This window comes from Artemia franciscana, chromosome 4 (genome assembly GCF_032884065.1).
Source record: "Artemia franciscana chromosome 4, ASM3288406v1, whole genome shotgun sequence".
Classification (NCBI taxonomy): domain Eukaryota; kingdom Metazoa; phylum Arthropoda; class Branchiopoda; order Anostraca; family Artemiidae; genus Artemia; species Artemia franciscana.
In genome coordinates this window covers 40343996-40371813 of record NC_088866.1, presented here as the reverse complement: position 1 = coordinate 40371813, position 27818 = coordinate 40343996, and the positions used below count along the sequence as shown (strand labels likewise).

The following is a 27818-nucleotide window of genomic DNA, read 5'->3' as shown; positions in this document are numbered from 1 at the left end:
AAATTTCAAAACAGCTGAAGCAAGAGGGGCTTGCCTAATTTCCATCTTTATTAGATATTAATAAAGTTTACACGTGAACCACCGAAGTATCTTTCAATCATTTTAAAGCCAGCCTATTTTAAGCACAATTAGCCTTTAAAATGGCTTCCTTAACAAAAGGTGATTGAGACTGAGCTATTTTGGTTGCTAGCATGACAGTTCTGTTTGGCAAAGCTATAGATAGCCTTTTTTTTTGTCTAGAACTGCCCTTGCTTTCCTGTTTAAGAATAAAAATTTAGATGAGGGGCATTTTATCCTGGAAAGTAACTTAGTTAAGTAAACATCTTAGGCAAAGTTATTTTCCAGTATAAATTCAAGATTCATATTAGAAACCCAAGTTCACAGTAGGCCTACCTAGAAAGAATAAGATTTTCAAATCTTCCCTCTGTCTCTGCTGCAGTCAATATAAATATACACTTTAGAGAAAACAAATTTTCAAAAACTTAATTTTACAAATGTACTAATGAGGGGAAATAAATATTTTGTTCTAAAGAATACTTTTGGGTAAAATTCTAGTTAATTGACTTCTTGCTATCTCAGAAAGGGTCTAGGTTAAAAAAATGGATCTACAGGCTAAAGTATGTCCTGGGAAGGCATTTTAAAGCACCCACCTCTACTCTTTCTTCCTCTAGAGGGCCCTAAAATTTACCTACATGACAGGTCTATACCTATTGAAATTTTGACAAAACAACATTTTACCTTAATTTTCAGTTACTTGTTGCTTTTTCTCTGCCTTTAGTTCTGAAAATGCAATTCCTGTTATTTGAGTAGAATTTTAAGCCATACCAATGTTTTTTTTTTTCAAAATTTAGAAATGTATTTGCATATCTTTAAAACCTTATAAAATGGAATTGAGCAAAGTTATGAAGCTGAAAACAATTTTGTTGTACTTCAATTAAGCAGAAGATCTATTTTGCAACATTTCACCTTTATAACAGACATATCTTTAAAGGTCAAAGCCCTCTAGAGGGAGAAGGAGTAGAGGTAGTTATTTCAAAATACCTTCCTGGGACATACTTTAGTCTGTAGATTCATCCCTGAAAGTTTCATTTTCCTAACCTAAACCCTTTCCAACATAGCAAAAAGTCAATTAACTAGAATTTTACCTACTTTTGATATATATATATATATATATATATATATATATATATATATATATATATATATATATATATATATATATATATATATATATACTTCAAATGTCTGAATATTTTGAACCCTTTTACTCAAACTTGTTAAAACTTAAAAAATTATCAGATATCAAAATGTAGCCTTGTCACCTCAAAACGTATCATATTATGGATTTGGCCTAAAGTCATTATTCAACAGACATAGATCAACATGTTTATTTCTGAACTAAATCCGAAGTTCTCGTATGTAGGTATGTATGCATGTTTATTTGACACAAAAAGCTCCACACAGCTGTGGTTACAAAGAACAGAGCAAATTGATTTCCCAGATATCCTTTTTTAATCTTTAAATCCCTCTCGAATCTATCTTCCTTAAAAAAATCATTTCTCAAGTCCAGTCTTTGCTTCCCGATTTTTAGCGTGCATATGCATTACCGGCATCTTTTTGTGCCATACACAGAAACAGGAAAAGAGAACAGCAGTAGCAGTCCTCACAACCCAGTTTTCTAGTTTTCTGTCTCAGTTTTCTAGAAAATGCAGAATGTAGATGCGGCTTCACAAAGATGTTTTGGCTAGTTTCTGTTCAGTTTTCCTTTTTATGGCTAATTATTTTCTAAATTTGTTTGGTAGATCCCAACAGTGTCCAAAAAAAAAATTTCAAAACAGCTGAAGCAAGAGGGGCTTGCCTAATTTCCATCTTTATTAGATATTAATAAAGTTTACACGTGAACCACCAAAGTATCTTTCAATCATTTTAAAGCCAGCCTATTTTAAGCACAATTAGCCTTTAAAATGGCATCCTTAACAAAAGGTGATTGAGACTGAGCTATTTTGGTTGCTAGCATGACAGTTCTGTTTGGCAAAGCTATGGATAGCCTTTTTTTTTGTCTAGAACTGCCCTTGCTTTCCTGTTTAAGAATAAAAATTTAGATGAGGGGCATTTTATCCTGGAAAGTAACTTAGTTAAGTAAACATCTTAAGCAAAGTTATTTTCCAGTATAAATTCAAGATTCATATTAGAAACCCAAGTTCACAGTACCTAGAAAGAATAAGAAGATTTTCAAATCTTCCCTCTGTCTCTGCTGCAGTCAATATAAATATACACTTTAGAGAAAACAAATTTTCAAAAACTTAATTTTACAAATGTACTAATGAGGGGAAATAAATATTTGGTTCTAAAGAATGCTTTTGGGTAAAATTCTAGTTAATTGACTTCTTGCTATCTCAGAAAGGGTCTAGGTTAAAAAAATGGATCCACAGGCTAAAGTATGTCCTGGGAAGGCATTTTAAAGCACCCACCTCTACTGTTTCTTCCTCTAGAGGGCCCTGAAATTTCCCTACATGACAGGTCTATACCTATTGAAATTTTGACAAAACAACATTTTACCTTAATTTTCAGTTACTTGTTGCTTTTTCTCTGCCTTTAGTTCTGAAAATGCAATTCCTGTTATTTGAGTAGAATTTTGAGCCATATCAATGTTTTTTTTTTCAAAATTTAGAAATGTATTTGCATATCTTTAAAACCTTATAAAATGGAATTGAGCAAAGTTATGAAGCTGAAAACAATTTTGTTGTACTTCAATTAAGCAGAAGATCTATTTTGCAAGGTTTCACCTTTATAACAGACATATCTTTAAAGGTCAAGGCCCTCTAGAGGGAGAAGGAGTAGAGGTAGTTATTTCAAAATACCTTCCTGGGACATACTTTAGTCTGTAGATTCATCCCTGAAAGTTTCATTTTCCTAACCTAAACCCTTTCCAAGATAGCAAAAAGTCAATTAACTAGAATTTTACCTACTTTTGATATATATATATATATATATATATATATATATATATATATATATATATATATATATATATATATATATATATATACTTCAAATGTCTGAATATTTTGAAACCTTTTACTCAAACTTGTTAAAACTCAAAAAATTTAAATGTGGTTTCAGTCAACTAACTGTTGCTATCTAACTGTTTATCATTCAAGCATAATTTGTTGACTGATATGGATGACAAATTAATAGTTCTATAATTTAAAATGTGCATCACTTTAAAATTTTTACAAGTTAGATCAAAAGAGTTCACAACAATCAGAAAATTTTGGAGTAACCAAAAAATTTATTTTCCCTATCTAGTCCATTTGTAAAATATGGTTTTTAAAAGGTTTGGTCTTATCACAAGCTGTATAAACTGGAAACTATGCTGCAAAGCAGCATATTGCTCTGCAATTACATTAAGAATTGGTTGAATTCTTAGTTGATCAGAATACAAACCTTGCCCTGCTGCCTGCTCATGGACTAATATACATTGCTCTATAGTAATGTTATCTTTAAGCAAAATTGGACTTGTGTTTTGTTCAGATATGGCTGGCTAGTTTAAAATTAAAACTGAAAGTGAATGATCTTGGATATCAACATTAATAGATGTATGAGTTTTTTACTTATCTTTCAACTTCCTACTATACAGAAATTACCATTAATTACTAGAATTAGTATTTAAAACATAATTTCATTCATATTATACAACCCCAACATTTCCCTTGGCTTCAAACCCCTGTCCAATTTATGCATTTTTAATTTGTACCATGCAGGAGGAGGGACTACCATGAATGGATACACTTCTAGAGTTAGCATTTCTAAGTGTTATAGTATGAAAACTATCCTGCTTTGCAGAATAGTTTCCAGTTTAGACAGTTTGTGATGAAACTAAAGCTTTACCAAGTTTTTTATGTAAAGTACTTACTTAATTCTTTTTGGTACTAAATTGTCCCCACTTAGTTTTTCAATACTTACTATATTAAAACCACAAAACATTAAACCATTTCGTACAAGAAACATTTGCAGGAAATATAAAAAGACAAGCATTGTGTGAATCTTGGCAGGATACTTAACCTCTTATCAGATAGAACTGAAATGACCCTAAAATTGCAAAAGGGGGCAATTCTCCAAAACACTGATTGTCATTCCATTGATCTTTAGGCCTACCAATTCTAGCTTTTATAGACCACTACACTTAAAAAAGAGTAAAAAATCATTTCCTCTTTAATTATAATATCAAGTAGGACATCCAATTTGTTTTGGGTGAATCTGAAATTTACTTCTCCTTTCTCAAACCTTGATTCCTATTATGAAACAGTGACAATAAGTCCAGTGGTGAGAAAAGGAATTTGAATCAGTTTATATGATGAAATCGTTATTTCATCTGTCATCTCTGCTCCTGAGTGAAGATAGCTTAAAGACAAGAATGCTTGTCTAAATACTTTTATTCTGAGCTGATTATTATAATTAAATTGTATGGTAATTAAGTATTTTTGAGACTATATGTATCAGAATATTGAAAAATGTTAGATAGAGCAAATCTGTGTACAGATTTTGATCCTAATTAGATGAAAGGAAGGGGTGAAAATAAGCATCTTGAATTTTGGCAACCAACAGAGAAAGCAAGTTAGGTAAAATTTGGTACAAATAAATAAGTAAATGATGACCACTAAATAAATTGTCAATTAAGGTGAGTATTCTGTTTGTCATATTCACTTTATAATAAGACAATACTTGATAACTGAAGACAAATAGGCTGCTTTTCACTTTCACGTTTTTATTAAGGTGCTGCATTTTCTACCAGGAACTAGAGATCTTGGAAAATGCTTAAAGTGGACATATCAGGATGAAACGTAGTTGGAAGAATAAGCCCAAGTCCAAGGTATATGACTGACATAACAGGACTGGATCTGCTCTCTTTGGTGGAGTTGGGGGGGGGGAGTAATTTGGAAAAATTGGAAAAAATGAGGTATTTGTAACTTATGAAAAGGTGATCAGATCTTAATGAAACTTGATATTTAGAAGGATCTTGTGCTTTAAAACTCTTATTTTAAATCCTGACCAGATCTAGTGACATTGGGGAGGGGACTTGAAACCTTGGAAAGCATTAAAATTGAGGTATCTTATGAATGAGTGTTTGGATCTTGATGAAACTTGATATATAGAAAGATCTTATGTCTCAGTTGCTCCATTTTCAATTTGAATCAGATCTGCTGACATATGGGGTTAGAGGGGGGAAACAGAAATCTTAGAAACCAGAAATATTGGAAAATGCTTGGAGTGGAGAGATTTGGATGAAACTTTCGGGAAGAAAAAGCACAAGTCCTAGATACATGATTGACATAACCAGACTGAATCTGCTCTCTTTGGGGGAGCTGGGGGTTGTTAATTTGGAAAAATTAGAAAAAATGAGGTATTTTTAACTTAAGGATGGGTGACCAGATCTTAATGAAATTTAACATCTAGAAGGAACTCATGTCTCAGAGCTCTTATTTCAAATCCCGACCAGATCTGTTGACATTGGGGGGAGTTGGAGGGGGAAACCAGAAATCTTGGAAAATGCTTAGAGTGGAGAGATTGCAATGAAACTTGGTGGGTAGGATAAACAAATGTCATAGATACATGATTCCAGTAACCGGAATGGATCCTCTCTCTTTGGGGGAGTTAGGGGGTTGGGTTCAGTGCTTTGGCAAGTTTGGTGCTTCTGGACATGCTAGAACAATGAAAATTGGTAGGTGTGTCAGGGACCTGCATAAATTGACTTGATTAAGTCTTTTTCCCTGATTTGACCATCTGGGGGGCTAAAGGGAGAGGAAAAATTAGAAAAAATTGAGGTATTTTTAAATTATGAGTGGGTGATCAGATCTAAATGAATTTTGATATTTAGAAGGACCTAGTGACTCAGAGGTCTTATTTTAAATTCTGACTGGCATTAAGCCTAAGATTTTCCTTTTAAGTCAATCTATTGATTCTTAGAATTTCGCTAGAGCTCGTACCATATGAGCTCTTGGCTCAATCAACCTCATCACAGGTGCTGTATGAGCTCTTAGCTCTTGCTTTGCTGGGAATGATTTGTTTTCCTTTTTTGGCATCTGAATTAAATCAATCTCTTCCTTTAGGATTATTTCTTGGCATGATTGGGATGGGGCTCATTGTCTTTAGCTGAACTTGGGTTTAAACATGTGAGCTTGCTAGTAAAGCCAGATTTGCTTCCCATCAACGTGTGTTGTCAGAAAGAAGTTGCTGGATCATTTATTTTTCCCATTCCCACAAACAATTATTTTTTAAATTGTGTACTATAACAGTAATAAAGTTTAGACTATTTGTAAGTAAAAGCAACAGTTCAATTTTAAGTGTTTTTTCGTGAAAATAGCTGCTGATTTTCTGCATGGAATTGAAAAATTTAGGGAGCAAAAGCAAAATTTTAGTATTTAAGTATTTTAGTATTTCAAAGCCTATGTTATCGTCTGTTTTTTTTTCAATTCCATTACATTAGTTACCACAATTGATTTATACAGCCATCACAAACACGCCCTTGGGCATTACATACCAAAATAAAGAACAAGTTTTTCATTTCAAATCCTATAGAGGCAAACTGACAAATACAGATTGATCACAGGAGAACTATGCTCAAAGTCAGTCAAATTAATGGACCTTAAAGTAAAACTATGGGAAGTTTAGCAGTCCCATTTCAATGCACTAAAAACCTTGTGATGGATCAAGATGGACCCACAATTGCACACAACACTCGATTGGAGGTCCAAAAAAGTTATATTTTTCAGTTTTAACCTGAATAAGTGCTTTGCATAAACAAAATTCAGCATGGGATTCTTGGTTTTATTATTTCTTTACACATACCACCACTCCTTCTGTATTAAATAAATCAAAATTGTAATGGACCACACACACATTAAGGGGATGGATTCCTTTAAGGTAATGTTCCAAAATATTTCCAAACCAATTCTAGAAACTTCAAAAATTTCTCAAGAAAGTTGAAAAAAAAAACAATCAAGTCCTAGAAATATATTGCTTACGTTTTTCTATCACCACTCTTCTTTTTCCTTCTATTTTCCTACATTTATAATTAATTTATGATCAGGATAAATAAATAAAAGGTGAAAACTGTTGTAAATAAATGTGGTAGTTTGTAATTTATGTAGAATTATTAAAGTAAATGTTTCCTCCATAGTCTATATATTTTATTCACTTTATCATAATAATAATTGTCACTGGAAGCATACCCTCACTACTTACAGTTCATAAAAAAAAAGAAAAAAAGATGGAAACCCAAAGACTACAGAAGATGTTTTGTTTTTTATGGAGATTGTTGACTCGAAGTTCAATTCTTATTGAAAATTTATTAAATAATCATTGGGAATTAACACTAAACTAAAAATTAAATTAACAGTTTATGGTAGATGATTTATGAAGAGTAAACAGATATCTGCTAGCTAGCTAGCAAAGCCAGGTTCGCTCTCCATTAATATTTGCAATCTATAGGAAGTTTTTAAACCAATTGCTATTTTATAATTTTTGCAACAATTAGCTTATGTTGGTAACTGAGACTAAGATATGTTTCTGTTCCCCTGACAAAAAACCAGGTGAAAAAATTGCTGATTTTCAGCATGGAATTACTGACAAACTGAGGCATAACTGACAAAGAACCTATAAAAATCTATAAAAATACCCTAATATTGATTGTATTTTGCTTGTGGAAAGCTTCAACAGACATGTTTACGAAAAAAATGTATACAAAATTTGTTAGCATGTTCATGGGCTTTTCAATTTAAAATTGTTTTCTTTCCCCTTGTATTGCATTTTATTGGACATTAAATTTTTTTATATATTTGATTCATACAATTTGCTATTGTTATTTCATTGTGTGCTCTGTAATCTTCTTACATTGATTTTAATTTTCACGACTATGTCTATTGATTTTCTTTATTGTAGTTTGTATATCCTGGACATATATTTCTTTTTTTCTAATATGATAAATGCAAGATTGTCAATATTTGCTTTTAAAGCCTTCTTATCAATAAAACTCTGCCTATGTTAAATAGATAAGAAAGTTAATTATATGTGAACATTGTTTTATTTTGCTCACTGGACTGAAGAAAGGGTCCATGCATGATTATTTGTAGAAGCGTAGACGCAAGCAGACTCATGCCTTGGAAATATAAAAAAGTAGGATCTTTGGTTTTTCCAAATATTCTGAAAAAACCCATATATTCAAGTATATCATTGTGGCATACATTGTAGATTCAAGCTTTAGAGATGTCACAGAATTTTCCGTCAGTGGAGAATCCTTTAAAATAATCATTTTTCTCCTTTTGTGTGCAGGTAAGGATAAAAATAAATTTCTGCATAGCTAAATCCGATGTATGCTGAACTTTCCTTTGCTTGATAGCCTGAATTTGTTCTTGTTTCAGGTATTTTCGTTGTTGGTGCCAAAAGAACTCCGTTTGGCGCATTTGGTGGGAAATTGGCCAACAAAAGTTGTGTAGACTTGCAAGAAATAGCAGCTAAAGCTGCTCTAGCTTCAGCAAATGTCAATCCTGAATTGATTGACTCAGTAGTAATTGGAAATGTCTTGGCTGTGAGTCCCTATTTTTAAGTTTAGTAACAAGCTTAAATGGAATGGAGAAGGGTGGGGTCTCTAAAGCTTTCTAATCTTACAGAAATATTTTAGAAAAGACACTTTAAAAGTAGACAAAATTGATGTATTTTACATAAAGAAATTCTTTTCAGAAGCATGGGATAATCATCGCACCCATCTTTAGGACCATTGTTGGCTAACGCTGCTTTCACAGCTACAATTTGGTGCTTATAGAAAAAAGGAGGTAGCATGCATCAATGTCAATTGAATAACATTGACGAACTGACCCCTTCTTTTAATTTTAAAACTTTGGTTTCATTGAAGGGGCAGGTGTTTATTTTGGTGGCTTTGCTATTGATAGAGAAGCATATACCCAACCTTATCTTATGTCATTAACATTGTGAACTTTACTGTTTCTCTATAGCTGGATTAATCATTCTATGTAGTTTGTTGTTATGGTTTGATTTGGGTTTCTTGTTTGTTTATCCATCCAAAATAATTGATGATCAAATTTTGAATTTCATTTCGTTTGTAGTATTTTGGTCTTTGGGCGAGTTGCTACCTTTATATAATTGTATTATTCTTTTTATCTTTGGTTAGGCTTAATTTTTTGAGATTGCGTCTCCATAGTTTTAATCAGATATAGGCATGTGTAGGAAATAATAAACAACTCATTTTTGAGTTCAAATTACATACAAAAGTTGCAAGATAACAGTGTGTAATTGGCCGAAATATTTTTACCGCCCTATATCTGTAGCAAAAGTAGAAATTTTTGATTCTTCAAATTTGGATTGTACTGCGTTTCATTCTTGCTTCTCTTGATCGAGTTAGGTAATGTCCCTGCCAACAATGAAAGTATCACAAAAAATGACATTTTTTCTAATGGAGGTAAAAAGTGAATTTTACATTTAAAAGGAACAAATGTTTCTGCTTTGCAGCTTATATATTATGCGTAAAAATAAAAAAAACAAACAATTCCTGATATTTCCTTGTTTGTATAGAATTTTGAAAAACAGGCGCTTTACTGAAAATACAAAACAATGTACGATCTTTGTAGAGTAGAAACATTAAGCGCTTTATTATATTTTGTTGTTGTTGCTTTTTTTCCAGTAGAAAAATAAAGGATTTTAGGATGTCGTTATATGATTTGAATTTGCTTAATTTGAATTTTTAATTTAATCTGGTCCAGTCCCTGATACACATGCCAAGTTTCATTGCCCTAGCTTGCCTTGAAGTGCCTGAAGTAGCAAAACCGGGACAGACAGACCGACAGAATTTGCGATTGCTATATATCGCTTGGTTAATACCAAGTGCCATAAAAACAATTAAACTGTCCTGCTTCTACTTACAAACAAGCCTAGTCAGAATAATCTAAGGGCGATCAGGTTTTTATGGCACTTGGTATTTACCGATACCAAGTTATTAAAAATTAAAAATTAGAAAGTAATTAAAAATTAGAAAAAATGAAGTATTTTTAACTTACTTAGTTCTTATTAAAAATCCCGAATGGATCGGGTGACATCAGGGGGAGTTGGAGGGGGAAACCTAAAATCTCGGAAAATGCTTAGTGTGGAGGGATCGGTATGAAACTTGGTGGGAAAAATAACCACAAGTCCTAGATATGTGATTGGCATAATCAGAACGGATCTGCTCTCTTTGGGGAAGTTGAGGGGAGGGTTAATTCTGAACAATTACAAAAAATGAGGTAGTTTTACTTACGAACGAGTGACCGAACCTTAATGAAATTTTATATTTAGAAGTACCTCGTAACTCAGATCTCTTATTTTAAATCCCAACCGGATCCAGTGTCATTGGGAGGAATTGGGGAGGGGGCCGGAAATCTTGTAAAACGCTTAAAGTGGAGAGATCAGGATGAAACTTGGTGTGAAGAATAAGCAAAAGTCCAAGATACATGACTGACAACTGGAGCAGATCTGCTCTCTTTGGGGAATCTGGGGGGGGGGAGCAATTCAGAAAAATTAGAAAAAATTAGGTATTTGTAACTTACGAACGGGTGATCAAATCTTAATTAAATATCATATTTAGAAGGATCTTCTGCTTTAGAGCTCTTATTTTAAATCCCAAACAGATCTGTTGACTTAGGAGGGAATTGGAGGGGGAAACCGAAAATCTTGGATAACATGAAAATTGGGGTATCTTTATCTTACGAATGGGTGATCGGATCTTAATGAAACTTGAAATATAGAAAGATCTTATGTCTCAAATGCTGTATTTTCAATTTGAATTGGATCCGAGGACATAAGAGGTTGGAGGGGGAAACAGAAATCTTGTAAAACGCTTAGGGTGGAGAGATCGGGATGAAACTTGATGGGAAGAATAAGAACAAGTTTTAGATACGTGATTGACACAATTAGAACGGACCTGCTCTCTTTGGGGGGATTTGGGGGGATTTCCAGTGCTTTGGTGAGTTCGGTGCTGGACGATCTAAGACGATAAAAATCTGTAAGCATGTTAGGAACCTACACAAATAGACTTGATAACAGTCGTTTTCCCGATTCGACCACCTGGGGGGGGGGCTGGAGGGAGAGGAAAAATTGAAAAAATGAGGTATTTTAAACTTACGAATTGTTGATTGGACCTCAATGAAATTTGATATTTAGAAGGACTTCGTGTCTCAGAGCTCTTATTATAAATCCCAACCCTATCCGGTGATATTGGGGGATTTGGAGGGGGAAATCGGAAATCTTGTAAAAATCTTAGAGTGGAGAGATCGAGATAAAACTTAGTGGGAAGAATAAGCACAAGTCCTAGACACGTTGGGTAAGTTGAGGGGGAGGGGTGTTAAAGAACGGGTGACCAGATCTTAATGAAATTTGATATTTAGAAGGAAATCATGTCTCAGAGCTCTTATTTTAAATCCCGACAAGATCTAGTGACATTGGGAGGAGTTGGAGGGGGAAACCGGAACTCTTGGTAAACGCTTAGAGTAGAGAGATCGGGATGAAACTTGGTAGGTAGAAAAAGCAAATGTCGTAGATACGTGATTCCAGTAACCGGACTGGATCCACTCTCTTTTGGGGGAGTTAGGGGGTCCTGTGCTTTGGTGAGTTCGGTGCTTCTGGACGTGCTAAGACGATGAAATTGGTAGGTGTGTCAGGGAACTGCACAAATTGACTTGATTAAGTCGTTTTCCTCGATTCTACCATCGGGGGGGGGGGGGGGCTGAAAAATTAGAAAAAATGAGGCATTTTTAACTGACGAGTGGGTGATCGGATCTTAATTAATTTTGATATTTAAAAGGACCTCGTGTCTCAGAGCTCTTATTTTAAGTCCCGACCGGCATTAAGCCTCTGATTTTCCTTTTAAATCAATCTATTGATTCTTAGAATTTTGTTAGAGCAGAAAATGGTTTCTCTTTAAAATCACAAGCTCTTGCCTGAAAATTTAAATCAGCATAACAATTTTCTTAATATTTAACGAAGCTTGCACAATTTTTTCTCATAGGCATCGTCTCCTGACGCCCCTTACATTTCCCGCCATGTCCAACTTCGATGTGGGATTCCTATACCAGTACCAGCGTTGACAGTTAATCGTCTTTGTGGATCTGGATTTCAATCTGTGGTCAATGGTGCTCACGTAAGAATAGTTTTTTTTTTGTTGCATTTCTTTTTTTTAGTTGCAAATTCAGCATAAATGGAAGAAATACAGTACGTGTGTAGACACACGTACTCTTTATGCAAAGATGGATATGCCTAAATGTATTTTTTTTTCTTTTTTTAGGAGAATATGATTTATTCAGAAATCGCAACTGCAGAAAAATTATTACAATGCTACTAATCAAATAAAATGATACCATCTAAGTGTGGGGATATTTAAGCTTTAACTGATATCCATCAAAAATGGCTTTTTTTCTCTTGCACTAATCCAAATCATTAAAATAGAGTGGATCAGTTGCTTGACGTTGATAAAAAGAATTTTTTGTAACTTTAATTCTGTCTCGTACTGGCCAACAGTCGAGAAGTCGCTCATCCAAGAGAGCTTATTTTAATTTTTGAGAAGAAGGCAAAGTATTGGTAAGATCACTTTCCCACAATAAAACAATGCTAAAAAAAAAAAAATTAATGTTAGCATAGTTATCGTTTTTTTATTTTAAATCTAAAATGTGTCGACTCACCCTCAAATGGGTACTTGGAGAAATCAAACAGGAAGGATGTGCGAATGCACAGGATGCCTTGCCCCCAACCTCCCATTGCACTTCCGCGTTTAAGAGCCATGAAACGGAGATGAGCGCTGCCGGTTGGGGCTGTAAACTCCAATGGCGTATTCTTTTTTTTGCCATATATTGAACCTATATGTACATTAATTTAAAATAGATTTTAGACAAGTGTATTTTAGTGTGTTCCTTCCTATTTTTTTCTATGACACCAACAAAAGTTTTCTAAGCTGTTTGGAGCAGACAAAAATTGTTATAAAGGTCTGTTCTCTATTACCACCATTTTTTGCTTGGTCGCAAACTTAGCTTATTTGCTTATATTGGCAGCAAGCTTGGTTGTTTGCTTTGCTTATTACCACCATTACTTGGTAGTTCTTTAACTGATCGCCTCGTACAATGCTTGTTTCTCTATTATCTGGTATCTGATATAGTAAAATTATGATTGAATAATAGCTTACCACTGTTTTTCCACTTTTCTCTTGCTATTCAGATTAACTAATTCTTTCTTCTATGCAGCAGTTCCTATTTTCCATAGTCATTTTTGTTGTTAATGAAGAAATAGTTTCGAAAAGGGTTGAAAAACCAGAAACGATAATTAAATTAAATAGAAAACATATGGAAACGTTGAACAAAACCTGAGATTTGGGTGAAGCGGGGACGGACACGGAGCTTTCGAAAAAAAGCACAGGCAAATCACGCAAAAAACAAGGGAAATTATAGAGGAAATGGTAAAATGGTGTGGTTTCGTGGTGATGGCGGGGATGTTGAGAAAAGGATGAAAAAAGATATTGGAGGATCAAAGAATTTATTATAATTAGAAATATCAAGCTTATGGTATTAATTGTTTTATCTTACAACCACTTGCTTAACTTAATGAATGAAATCGCTATTCTTTTCTCCAACAGGATATAATAATGGGTGATTCTAAGATTGTCCTAACTGGTGGATCTGATTCCATGAGTCAAGCTCCGTTTGCCATAAGGAATATGAGGTTTGGTTCAAAGCTTGGGCAGAAATATGAGCTCGAAGACATGATGTGGGCAGCATTAACAGATTTGCATGTTAAAACTCCCATGGGTGTTACTGCCGAAAATTTAGCCGAAAAATTTCAAATTACAAGGCAAGAAACTGATGCTTTTGCATTGAAGTCACAGCAAAACTGGAAAAAAGGTAACATTTCTCTTTCTTTCTCTTTATGTTGTGTTTTTATCGGTACACTTTCGTATGAAGACAGAAAATTTGGCTATTGTTTCAAATGTTATCCACTTTTTGTTCCAAGTTCTTGCGTCATAACGGTTCTTTGGCTGTGCTGAAATATTTTAACAGAACCAGATACAAGAAAACCAGCAATATATCGGGTAAATCAATCTAGGAGGAGGGGCAGAATATAGGGGGGGTCATTTTCTTACTTGTGCCTAGCCTTGGCTCCCACTTGTACAAGAATCCAGAATCATTTAATACGGCTAATGCTACTTGAATAGTAAAAAGAGGAATGAATCACTGAAGCGATTCTACATCGATTATTTCTGCATTTCACTGGTTCAAGCTTGTTCTTTTGGCATGTGTTTCAGTTGACTGCAGTGGTGAGGAATTTTTCAGCACGAGAGACTTTGGAGCAGGCGGGGGGGAGGGAGACTCCCTGCATGTTTCGCTATTGAACTAACCACGCATAGTCCCTAGTTTTGCTGCAAAGACTATGAGTGAGTCGTTTTGTTTCAGAAAAGTAAGGTGTAGGGGCGTGAACCCACGCCGCTAATTGGCTGTAGGAGTCAATTCATATTTTTTTAGTTTCCATGTAGGTTAACCATACTAACAGGTTTTTGACTTTAATTTCCCTAAAACTAAAATAACAATTATGCATAGGGTCTGTTTGTTAATTTCAAGCTTAATAAGCACTATTTTATTAACAATTATGAAAGAATACCCTTTTTTTTTGAAAATAATGGCATAACAGTTGAGTATTATTTTCAATGACTTTTCTCCAGACTTTGCTAGTTGAGAACATTTGAGACTCAGTTTGTCCCAGCTATTCCTCGAGTGTATATAAACACTATCCACTATGTGTGTATATATCTGTATATGTAGGCCTTTTTATTCGCGATAGTATTTGTATCTGTGCGTTAATGTGTCTATATCTGTGTTTTTTTGTCTGTGTGTGCAAGTTTCGTATTTGTGTGTTTGTGAATAAACTGTTCAAATACTGGATCATCAGTCTCTTTTCAAATTAATCTTGAAACTACGGGTTTGGCTGTTAAAATCTCATAATCATAGTATTTTAATGCCTTTCCAAGTATGCTTGTGGATTTTCAACGTATTATATAATATACTTATTGATTTACAAGTTGACAAGTGAATGAAACGTTTTTTAATAACTAATTAGTTGCGTGTCAGACTATTTTTAAAGTCACTGATTGTCATAAATGTGTTTTAGTCAATGGTCTGTCAAACTCAAATTATGCACTGCAAATGGCTATAAATGTGAGGAAAATCAGTCTAGAAATAAAAATAAATTTTATTTGATAATCAGAGTTGATGAAGTTCATTGAATTATTTTTCTTCTGAACACACAACTACGGTCATCTATGGCCATCTAATAATGGCCAATCTAAAAGATCTACTTATATTTGCCAATCCTAAAATGGCAAAATAAATGAATAGTTGCATCCAGACGAGCCAAAAAAAGATTATACTTCAAATGTCCTCCTTTATTATTTAGATACCATCTTTTACCAAACTTACCTTCAAAATATTTTTAAGTAAATCAAAGTTGCTTTTAAAATGTATATACTTTTGAGATATAATTGTAGGTAAAAATTTTTCAAGCAAACGCTCATTGAAATAGTTTTTTGTCTCAAACTTCGTTCGAAGTGTTCTAATGCAAGCATTTTTGGTCTTAGATGTAGAATTTAGAGTATTGATTATTTCGATAAACTTGTAATATGAAGTTAATAATCGATTATTTTTTTCCAAGTTGAATTTAAGTGTTCCATGTTTTTTTTGCCTTTCTAGCCCATGATGCAGGTCGCTTTCAAGATGAAATAGCTCCTGTAGCTCTCAAAATTAAAGGAAAAGAGGTGATTTTCGATATGGATGAGCACCCAAAGCCACAGACGACACCAGAAGGACTAGCGAAACTTCCATCTGTGTTCAAGACAAATGGCACTGTCACCGCTGGTACTGCATCTGTAAGTTAATTTTAATCCACGTACTCGGTATGGATTATATTTTAGGTGTATCAATGATACACCTATCAAACAGTTCGTGGTAACGAACTGTTGTAAGGAGCGACCCGGCTCAATAGTAACCGAAACTCTAAAAAATGGAATTTTGATACCAATAGTTACATCAAAAGAATCGAATTTTAATGCTGATTTTAAATATATAAGTTTCATCAAGATCAGTTATATCCATCAAAAGTTACGAGCCTGAGAAAATTTGTCTCATTTTAGAAAATAGGGGGAAATACCCCCTAAAAGTCATACAATCTTAACGAAAATCACACCATCAGATTCAGCGTATCAGAGAACCTTTTTGTAGAAGTTTCAAGATCCTATCCACAAAAATGTGGAATTTCCCTTTTTTTGCCAGAAGACAGATCACGGATGCGTGTGTGTGTTTTTTTTTTTTTTTTTTCAGGGGTGATCGTATCGACTGAGTGGTCCTAGAATGTCGCGAGAGGGCTCATTCTAACGGAAATTAAAAGTTCTAGTGCCCTTTTTAAGTGACCAAAAAACTGGAGGGCACCTAGGCCCCCTCCCACGCTCATTTTTTCCCAAAAGTCACCGGATAAAATTCTGAGATAGCCATTTTATTCACCATAGTCGAAAAACCTAATAACTATGTCTTTAGGGACGACTTACTCCCCCTCAGTCCCCGTGGGAGGGGCTACAAGTTACAAACTTTGACCTGTGTTTACATATAGTAATGGTTACTGGGAAGTGTACAGACGTTTTCAGGGGGGATTTTTTTGGTTTGGGGGGGGGGGGTACGCGGGAAGATATTTCCATGGAGACACTTCTCATGGGGGGAGAGAATTTCAATGAAGGAGGCGCAGGATTTTCTAGCATTATTTGAAAAAACGATGCAAAAATAAGTATAAAAAGTTTTTTCTACTGAAATTAAGGAGCAGCATTAAAACTTAAAACGAACAAAAATTATTACGCATATGCGGGGTGTACCTCCTCGTTATACCTCACTCTTTACGCTAAAGTATTGTTAGTAATTTCAACTATTTATTCTACGGTCTTTTTGATGCAGAGGTCATTCATAAGGAATTGGGACAAAATCTAAGCTTTAGTGTAAAGAGCGAGGTATCGACGAGGTTTGAACCCCCTCATATACGCAATAAAAACATACAAATATAGAAGTTCGCTACGTAAGTTAATTCGTAAGTTACGTATATTTTTTACCAATGAAAACGTTTGTAAAAAATTAAAAGTTTTAGTTGCTTTTTTAAGTAATCAAAAACTTGGAGGGCAACTAGGCCTCCTCCCTCGCCCCTTTTTTCTCAAAATCTTCCGATTAATTGCAATTAATTAGTATGCAAATTTCGTTTTAATTATTTATGTGCGGAGAGCCAAGATCAAAATATGCATTAATTCAAAAACGTACAGAAATTAAATAAAAAAAAACAAGTTTTTCTTAAATGAAAGTAAGGAGCAACATTAAAACTTAAAACGAACAGAAATTACTCCGTATATGAAAGGGCTTTTCCTCCTCAAAATCCCGCTTTTTACGCTAAAATTTCTTACTGTTTTAAAAATAGAGTTAAGAGAAAGAGTCAAACTTTAGCGTAAAGAGCGCGACGTTGAGGGGGAAAAGCCCCTTTCATATACGGAGTAATTTCTGTTCGTTTTAAGTTTTAATGTTGCTCCTTACTTTCATTTAAGAAAAACTTGTTTTTTTTTATTTAATACAAGGAGGGACAGGTGAATCAAACGGGGCTACATGTCCTGGATGCCAAAGGAGTGGGTGGGGAAATGTCTATTAATACCTGTTTTATTTTTACTGTTAACATTTTTTCCAGTTTAATATTACGAATGCATCATAGTAAAATAAAAAAACTCGCGGTGCTGTCATCTTTGCGCTTAAATACGTTATTGTTTTCCTTTTTGACTAAATTATAGACTAATTTTCTTCAATGCTGTATTTGAAAATAGAAAAAGTACAGCCGTTTCAAGGACTGCTAACGAGCATTGGAAAGTGTGAAGTATCATAGTTTCATTTACACCAATATGTTAAAAAATTAACGCTCAAATATCAATGTTTGAATTCTTATATGTTTTGGTGATTGATGTTGCCTTAGCATTGATGCTATTTTCGATATCATGATAGATATCCTTTTCCTGAGGACGGAAAAAGTTTTTAAACTGCCAGTAAAAAAAAAAAAAATTTTTAAACAGCTTTTGTTTCACTTTTCTTAGAATTCATATAACAAGTACTACTGATCTATTCCTGTAAACTTATCGTTTTCTAATCGTCTTTAATCTTGGGGGTCACAACATTGCTTTTAGGAATAAAGAGTCTAGTAAACAGTTCGTTGTTGTAAAGAGTTATCCTTAAAAAAAAACAAAACAGAACGCTAAAAAACTAAATTATAAGAACAGTACATATAGCCAAAAAATGTATAGCCAAACCTTTTTTATAAGTTCACTAAATTTATAGCTACTACATATGAGAATTGAGAAAATTGCGCAATTGCAGAAGAAGGGGCAGAGTTATACCTTCAAAATCGCTCTCGTGCAATAAATACCGCTATATTCTGATATACTTTTTACCGAGACAGTTTTAGTGATGAAAGGACTGATTCTTAATTCTAACGCAATGTTTACAAATGTCATGTAGGTCTTTGTCATTGAAAAGGTATATGTCCGAGACATTGACAGCTTCTCTCCGAAATCTATTCGAGAAAGTGTAAATATCTGCTTTCTACAATTCTTAAGTTGTAAGTTAAGGCCTGATCGCTGCAATTCCACCAATAGACTGATAGGAAGCTTCTTTAGGTTTAGATAAAATAGCTTAAGTATAGTATTGGTCCCTGCACAGAGGTTTTGTGCAGCAAAACCTCACTAACATGAAACGCAAAAGAATATATAGGATCAAAAAAAGGTCTTTAATATTTACAATAGGAGTTAACATTCTTCAACTTCCCGGTGAGCTGTTCAACCTAAAACATGTAAAAATAGATGAAAAGCGATGCTTTTTCGTGTTTTTTTTTTATTATACAGTCATAAAAGTTCACTTTCGTGTGGCCATTAGTTTGCGCTACTGATTTGATTTGATTACAAGAGGGGTTTATTCTATCAAACATCCCTGCTTTAGGCTGGAGCTGTGCTTCACTCAAAAATCAAGAAATCATACTGGAAGAGAACTTCTGTATTCTTTGGATATGAAAGCAATACAAATTCTTTTTAGTGAATTGCAACTCGTCTTCCAAAGAATATTCTTCTTCTTTTCGGTTTCTGCACATTTTAACTTTGAAAACTTGCGGGGTATATTCTGCCATATGCTTCAAATATCTCTAGAATACTTTTTTTCGTGAGTTGACTTAAAGGAATGCGAAAGAAAAACTGATCCAGTTTTTAGTTTCCTGGAAAAGACAATATGATAAACAGTAAGAATTCAAATACAGCAAAGTACTCGGCTTTAGGAAACAAAATCAGAAATTCTAAATTTGAAATGAAAAGTTCTGTTTATAATTCAAAGAAAAAATATTAACTAGCTCATAAAAAGCTATTCACTTTAGTGTGCCATTCTTTTTTCAACTTTGATTGTTTATTTTAGGGCATTTGTGACGGAGCCGGTGCCGTAATTATTGCAAGTGAAGAGGCTGTCAAGGAACATAATTTGAAGCCTTTAGCACGACTTGTTGGCTACGCCATTGCTGGTGTGGATCCAAATATTATGGGGATTGGCCCAGTTCCAGCTATTCGGAAACTGCTGAAAATCAGTAATTTGGAGCTGAAGGATATCGGATTAGTTGAGGTTTGTTTATATTTCAAGAGTTATACTAACATGTATTTAAGGCTAATTTGCTCTGAAAAGAGTGGCTTAGGTGCCTTAGATGTGTATACAGGACGACAAAGCTGAATCTGAAATTCAGCTCTTAAGTACAGAGTTGAAAATACAGTAGAAAGCAGTAGTTTGACCAGACACTCTTAACAGGCTTCATCAATCAGTGAAAATCAAATAGCCTACAAGTGAATGAACGGAAACAGAAACTTCCACGATTCAATCCATTCAAGTGGGATATGATGATCCCAGATGTGCCGTTTCCAACTGCCTCCTCAGCTACAATACTAGGTGTAACATCTATAAGGAATTGCCTATTTAAGGTCCATGTCCACAATATTGAGCGCAAGGGCTGCTACTCAATCCAGAGCTTAATAAGCATGTGTAGGATGAACTCCTCAGATCATCAACTCCTTTCTGCAGTTACGATTGATGTCAGGCCTCTCATCGAATATTTCGTTTGGAGTCCCCATTTTCAGAACGCTGCTTATTTGTCAGAGGAAATAGAAGATATTAAAAGACGCAGTACTAAAATAATGCTGGACCCCACTGCAGCAACTACGAAACTACCCTTGAATTCTTGAACTTGCCGTTGTTGTTCGATCGAAGATATTATCTAATAATAAAATTTGGAAAAATGGCATTAGCAAATGAGAAACAGATCCATCCTCTTACGTTTTGCACCAATCAGCAGACTTGACGGGTATCAGAACAAACTACTACCCGTCAAGTATTGTGCGAACCGATTGGCAAACTCCTTCTTGTCCTACTTTGTTTTTGCATTTAACAACTGACTCTTTCTTTTGCGTATTCTTTGTGGCTGTTAAAGTGGCATATTTTAGCGTTTACTCTTGAGTGCTAAGATAGCTGTTAAGAATGAATACGGAAAAACATGGTGAATAGCCCGAAATGAGGTAATGCAAAACAAGAACGCGCTAAATTATAACGGGCGAAAATAAAAATTAACTTGAATTTCACGGAAATGGCTGTAGAGGCGGTTTAGCAGAAACCAGAACTGAATAAAGAGGGGAGGGAGGGTACTTACCAGTTCATTTGTATCTGAAGACTGAATAGGATGTTGGATTTTTCAGAGCAGAACTATTATTGCAGCACTATCTACCCATTGAGGGTAATCATACAAATTTACTATCTTGTAAAACTGAGAAAGCATATTACTGACTCATTTTTTGTTCAAATGTTCAAGTTAGTTCGAGTTGTTAATGAGTTTTTGACAAATTCATGATAAGTTTTAATCAGTATCAAGTTGTTGGTCTTACAATCTGGTGAATGAAAACGAACTGTATTTTGTAAGCTCACTTTGGCTAAGTTGGACTAAAATCAAAAAGTACTTAAGATATGTAACGGCTTCCTGGCCTTATCAGGAAAGAAATTGGAGCTTTCCCTTTGCTTCTTTCCAAGTAGTTATATTAGTAAGTTGACCTATGGCTAGAAAATCTACTTTTGAAGCAAGACAGTTTTTTTTATATAATGCTTTTTTTTATTGTTTTCGAGGTTGGTTTTTTTCGTATCAAAATTCGTTCATTCAATATGCCATTTGAAAATTTCGAGGAGTTAACCACTTTAGTGCAGTAATGCTGCAAATTAGAAGAAACTAGATCTACGTTGCATGGGCAACGTGAGGTGTTGCGGCAACCTTTGCTCGGCTTCGCCGAGTAAAGTGTTGCGAGAGCAACACTTTGGTTTTGTTTCCTCGCTGCGACTAAACGCTGAAGTTGTTAATCTGTAAGGATGCTAAAATACATACTAGGTACACCAACTCGCAAAAGTTGCAAAATCCTCATTGCTAAAGATGATTGTAGCCTTACAGCCGATTATTACTTACAAGTCCCCTACATGTCTTACCACTGGAACCAAATTGGTCTTACCATCAAATACAACGGAAACAAAAAATAGGTACACCAACTAGAAAGAGTTGCGAACCCCTCATTGCCGAGGATGATTATGAGCTAACAGCCGACTGTTGCTTACAACTCCCCTATGTCTCACAATTGGTATCGGCCTATTTTTGGTTTCAGTGTGTACCTTACTACTGAAGTTGTCAACCCCTTTAAACTTTCAAACTGGTATATCTCATGAAGGAATTTTTGTACAAAAAAATGGATGACATATACTTTGATCAGCTCATCAAAAGCTATCGACTGCCGTCGAAAAAAAAAAATCTATCTGTCTTAGTTCAAAAGTTGACTTTTTTGCCGTAGGCCAACTTTCTAACGTCATCACTTAGAAAGGAGCAAAGGATAAACTCTAATTTCTTTAGCAATGAGAGAACTTTTAAAGTTTAAGAGGCACATCTGATACCATTTCTCTACCGCAATCCCAAGTGCGAAAAACCGAATGATAAACTCAGCTGAAATCACGAACAGAAATGGGTAGAAACAATAGATGGGAGCACTTTCGGACCCGTGGGAAAACGCCGCTTTTTTGCTTCTCTAAATTTTTCTATTTATCACTCAAAGAAGATATATTGGCTGTGGGGCAGGGTAACTGTCGCATATATTTAACACTTATAGATTTTAGTCCATCTTCAATTTGAAACTTGTGCCTGCCTGCTTGCCTGCTAGAACGGAGCTTTCCACTCGAAAGCAGAAACATGGTTTGATGAAACGAAAGCTTGGCTGCATAACTTCAGATAGTCCTCTCTGACATAGGCTATACAACTCCTCTTCACTTCACACACTATAGGCTCTGGCTCAAGGACAAGCAAAAACCATCCTTTTTGGCCCCAGGCAAGAGTTCTACGAAGCTTTCCAAAATGTAAAGTCATATTCATCAATCCGGCCTAAGGTCCACACTTTCCGTAAAAACCGCAGTTTTTTTTTTTTTTTTTTTTTTTTTTTTTTTTTTTTTTTTTTTTTTTTTTTTTTTTTTTAAGTGTTCGATCAATATTTGATACGTTTTGATTGTAAGTGTTATCAGTTGTTTTTTCTTTATATTATATTGTAGCGTACTCCCCATTTTTTGAGGGAAATAAAGAAAATAAAATAAAAAATAAATCTACTAACGCAAAAAGATTTGGGTAAATGCTCATAAAACTTAAAACTATCAGAAATGATAATGAAGCTAATTTTGTTTCTTAAACGGACTGAAAAAATGAACTATATCTATTTTGAAGAAGATATATCTCTCCTGATCAGATACAAGCTGTCTATGAATTTAAGTAAGATCGAACAGACAAAAATCGTAAAGTATTTCCACGCGTTGATTTTTCTAAATCTTCTTTTATCAGTATTAAGTTTCAAAATTGTAGTATCCAGTGTTTCCCATGGTTCCAAGCTTGTTTATAAAAAAGCTTGCTTTATTCGTTTAGGTGTTAATCCAACATATGTACACATACACAGACATAGGAATAAAGCCAATTTTGTAAATGTTTACTATCGATCAGGGAAAAAGGAGGATCATGTCAATAGTGAGTGATATTTTACTAATTTGACTTTTCGCCCTCTTTTCAGATCAACGAAGCATTTGCCGCCCAAACTCTTGCGTGTGCCAAAGATCTGAAATTAGATCCAGAAATCCTGAATACTAGCGGAGGCGCTATTGCTCTTGGACACCCTCTCGGCGCATCTGGGTCAAGAATCACCGCGCACTTGGTTCACGCACTTCGGTAAAGACCTTATTGAAGTTCATTTATTCGTTTCTTTTGCTTCATTTATATTACGTTTAGTATACCATGTTCATCCTATAAAAATGAAATGATTCTGGATACAGAAGTCATTTCGTTTTTGTCTGTTTTTTTTGTACTTGGGTATTATCCAGAACACAATCAAGAAGTTTGCTCTGTTTGTAAGAAAAAGTGGTTTGACTGTCTGCAGTCAGTTATAGTTACCTTTGTCTCAATGAAAAAAACTACGATGCTAGTATATTTTAATTAAATATTTAATATTTAGAGGTGGTTAGGTAAGTATTTAATATAATGCGTTCTATGTGGCCTGCTTTCCATAATTCTCCATTGTAGTTTCCATAATTTTGTAAGTAAAGTCTTTAATTTTCGTCATATTTTTGGTAAATTTCATTATGATTAACCTAACTTCACTTCTTGCGTGTGTTCTGGATAATGCACAAGTACGTTTTTTCGATAAAAAAAGTAGACATTTCAAACTGTCTTTAATGATAGCTTCCGTCTGTTTTGTTGACGATTTTATAGAGTAGCAAAAGTTTTTGTGTACCTTCTTCATAAATGTTACCGTCTATGCTGTCAAATATGTTGTAGAACCTTTTTTGAGGTAGTAATCATTGCTGGAATACTGGATTTTGCTTTCCCTATAGGAATCAATTAATGAAAATGTTTGCCGGGAGATTTTTGCTAAGGTGTATTGTGCAATAAAGAATAACTATATTAATGTCCGCTAATGTTGTGGACACGCACAATAATACCGGACGTCACACTGTGAATGAAAAGATTCTTACGGGCTTTGCTGGGACCAATTTGACTACCCTAACTCTTCCTCTTGCGACTTCCACCTCTTTAGAACCTGAATCACTCCTTGATGATCGGAAATTCAGCAAGGATAGTGAGTGGAAAGAACATGTTACAACCTGGGGTTGGCACCACGTACGTATATTTGTGAAAAAAACGTGCCGAACTGTGAAAAGTGCACAATAAGTAGTAGATGGTTTGAAGAAGTAGCTCGCATTTTCTTCTTCTTCTTTGTCTTTAATTAAATGGCTTTCCTGTATCCATGCTAGTTTTGTTTTATTTGTTTTATAAAGTATGAGCCATATAGAAGCCAAATTGGATTAAATGAATTATTGTTTGCTGAATTTTTAGTGTAAAAGCATAACTGCTCGATCATTGGGGCTTTGCCTCAAAATAAATTAAAAAAGGAATAGTTCGAGGCGACGAAAACAGTTTGATAGTTGAATGGAAAGTACTTTTAGAAGAGCACATTTGACTAAATCTTGGGCTTATGCGCTTAAACCCATTCCATGTACTTGCATTGTTTCGTGAATGGCTTAGGGGATAGATTTGAAATCAATACCTTGGATTTGAAAGTGTTGGGGGAAGGAAATATGCTTCGACTTATAAGTAGGAGGGAGGCAGGGGCAAATCAAAGGAACTATGTATCAAGGCTATCGAAAGGTCATTTTTGTAACATCCCGGGAGCCATTTGTAGGAATCGAGCTGAAACTTTCTGGGGAATGGGGGCTTCATTGGAATGAGGAGTGGGACAATTAAATTTACTTTTCTGATAAGCCTAAAACTTTTTCCTCAGTGAAACTTTGCATTTTGTCGCGGTGAAGTAGTAAGTTACATCAAAAGACCTTGGTCATAAAAATGCCCTATCTGTTGGATCTTGGGAACGGCTGGGGGAAAGGGGGATCGAGTTTAAACTTTCAGGGAGCGTGTGGGAAAGACAAGAAGACTTTAATTTTGCCCAAAAAGAATCAGCTATTTTTCTTCATTGCTTGAAACTTACATCTGTAAGGCATTAGGTCAAAGGGACCCTTGTGCATAGAAAAACTAGGAGAACAAAAATGCTTCGATTGAAAATGGGCCAAATACTTTTTTTTCGATCAGCCAGGAACTTGTAACAGCTTTGCACGGCCCAGTTACTGGACTTTCCATCTTTTTGGTTATTTTAGAAGAAAGATAACAGTTACTGCTACAGATTAATTGATAAATCCTAAAACAAACAGAAATTAAAACACTGATCAAGACAAGGTTATAACGAACAGCAATTGCCAGAAACATGAGTAAGGACACCGCCCCCTCCTATATTTTCCTAGGAATACCTCCAAAACAAAACATATTTTGAGAAGTTTCTCTTTTTAACTTTAGCACTAAAAAATTTTAAGTGCTGATACTTCTAGGGATTTGTATGTTTATATATTAAACAGTCAGTCTACATTCAATATTTATCTTTAATAGTGTGGATTATTAGAGTGATTTTTCTTTTCTTTCTTTGTCGATGGTCTGACAAATATCAGGATTTCGCCTTGTCAGGGTGGGGACCATTTGCAAGGATAGCGATTAGTACATTCGGAAAGAGTGTCAAAAACGCACCAACGGCTATATTCATCTTTTAAACGTGAATTTCGTATCAGTTTAGCATTCCCGCCTATGTAGTATCAGAGATGAATCAAGTTCAAACGCTTAGGATGGGTAGAAAACTTTGCAGGGGTCTCATGGTTAAACAACTTCCCTCTTAGTTCCGAATGTCAATTTTGTTTTAAGCTTTTGAATTTTTATTTAGGAATAGTTAAAAATCGTCTTCTAATGTAGCGTAAGATATTTTTGAAAAAAAATGCTCAAATCAAAGAAACCGCTTTGTGATATGTTTTTTTTTTTGTTGCCGTTGATATTAGAAAAAAAAGTTAGACTCCGTGATATATAAATCATTTTCGATATAATTCAAATCACGTTCTTCTTCTCAAAATTCTAGGGGGCTGTATCCCCGATCTAATTTTTGGTAATTTATGTTCGTTTTAGGATTCGTCAAGTACAGTATTTGTTATTTCTGTATTTGCTGTGGCTACTCATTTTGATTTCTGGTTTTTTGGGGTTTCGTTCATTCATTGATAGTAATTTCTGTTCAAATTTGAATGGTGACTTTATTTCTGCTCATCTTAGGTTTTAACAAGATTTTTTAGAGTGCTCTTTGGAAATAGAGTGCTTTTTGGAAATATTATTTTACGTTTTTTATAGTTAATATCTAAGAAAAAAAGTTATGTCAAGTACGGCTAATTTTTTCTTCCAAGTAAACAAAAATAAGATCACAGAAGACCATCCAAATCAAAGGAGAAAACCAAATGTCAACAATCAAAAACAGGAAATAAATTTAATTCCCTGTTTTAATATACAGGGAATACATTAATTCCAATGTATTAATATACATTCAGATACTTAAGCAGGATTTCTTTTAAAGGCAAGATCGACAATTTTTCGGGTGTGTGTGTGTGTGGGGAGGCGGGATTTGAAACGTAAAATAATAAAGATATAATGTAGAAATAGTTTATGCTATAGAAAAGACCACAAATTTCCCAAGATTTTTGTTAGGGAAGAGGGTGGGCACTGGCCAAAAGCTTGCCCCTCCCTTTTCCTATATGTATGTCTGTGTACAATTAGTTTGTCATATTTGTAAATACCACAAAATAGTATTCAAATTATACAGAAATTGTATAAATTATAGAAAAAGCAAAACATGGGAGATTTTTGTTGGGGAGGAAGGTGAGTATTGGCCAAAAACTTCCCTCATCTTCTGTCTTTCCTCTCTTCCCGAATATGTGTCGGCACACATTCGGTAGGCCTAGAGGTTGACAGGTTTAAAGTATCAGTTTATGTTCAATTTATTGTCTGGTTGCCACTTTAGTTATCAGATTCAGAACCGAGTTTCGCGCAACAATTTTTTCCCAGTCCATGACATGGAGCTTTAAAACTCCTGTTGGTTTTTAATAGTTTTGGTATACTTTGTTTTTTGAGTGATGATATCATTTATGGTCAGTTAACACAGAATTACGTGGATAATAAACGTGTTGATTTTTCAGGCAACGTAGTACCAAATATGGAATCGGATCTGCCTGCATTGGAGGAGGACAGGGTATCGCATTACTTCTTGAAAGCATACATTGATATTCAGAACCTCTTTTATTAATATTTTTGTTTCATTATGGGTTAGCTAGTAGGGTTGTATTTTAATTGCGGCTTTTGTAACCAGTGAAGTGACTTAATAAAACAAGTTGTTTTTGTTTTCTGTTTACATGTCTTCAAAAAATGGATGAAGAATTAGGTTTTGCCTATCCGTTTTGCAAGAAAATGGATCTATTTCTTTTAGTTCCCTTTGATATATTGAGCATTATGAGAATACTGATATTAAAAATGGTAAGGAGTAAATTAGATTAAAATGTTCAATTGAGACAACTAGTGGCATGTAAGTTACACGCGACCTGATAAATGAGCGATGGAAAGGCTTTTAGGTATTTCTTACATGCTGAGTCTGAGAGCAAACGGATCTGTTTCTGTACTTTTTCTCTCTTGATATTTTTGATTTGGGGCTATTATGCATATTTTACGATATGAAGCCCATG

The 27818-nt window shown here is 34.5% G+C and overlaps 1 protein-coding gene across 2 annotated transcripts; it reads left to right on the top strand.

Annotated features, from left to right (window-relative positions):
* LOC136026428 (3-ketoacyl-CoA thiolase, mitochondrial-like) lies at nt 1-27481 on the top strand. 2 transcript variants are annotated; one of them, XM_065703010.1, is made up of 8 exons: nt 1-159; nt 8421-8587; nt 12053-12184; nt 13667-13931; nt 15771-15946; nt 19545-19745; nt 23243-23397; nt 27279-27481. In XM_065703010.1, exons 1-8 carry the CDS (start codon nt 141-143, stop codon nt 27361-27363), a joined length of 1200 nt encoding a protein of 399 aa, XP_065559082.1. In that variant the 5' UTR covers nt 1-140; the 3' UTR covers nt 27364-27481. The 2 variants fall into 2 exon arrangements, with proteins under 2 accessions (XP_065559082.1, XP_065559081.1); XM_065703009.1 differs by lacking the exon at nt 1-159 and adding an exon at nt 1811-1983.
* Nucleotides 27482-27818: the final 337 nt, after the last annotated feature.

Coding starts and splice junctions, on each gene's coding strand:
- LOC136026428 (XM_065703010.1), top strand. Junction 8,588..12,052: donor TAATTGGAAATGTCTTGGCT/GTGAGTCCCTAT, acceptor TTTTTCTCATAG/GCATCGTCTCCTGACGCCCC. Junction 12,185..13,666: donor CTGTGGTCAATGGTGCTCAC/GTAAGAATAGTT, acceptor TTTCTCCAACAG/GATATAATAATGGGTGATTC.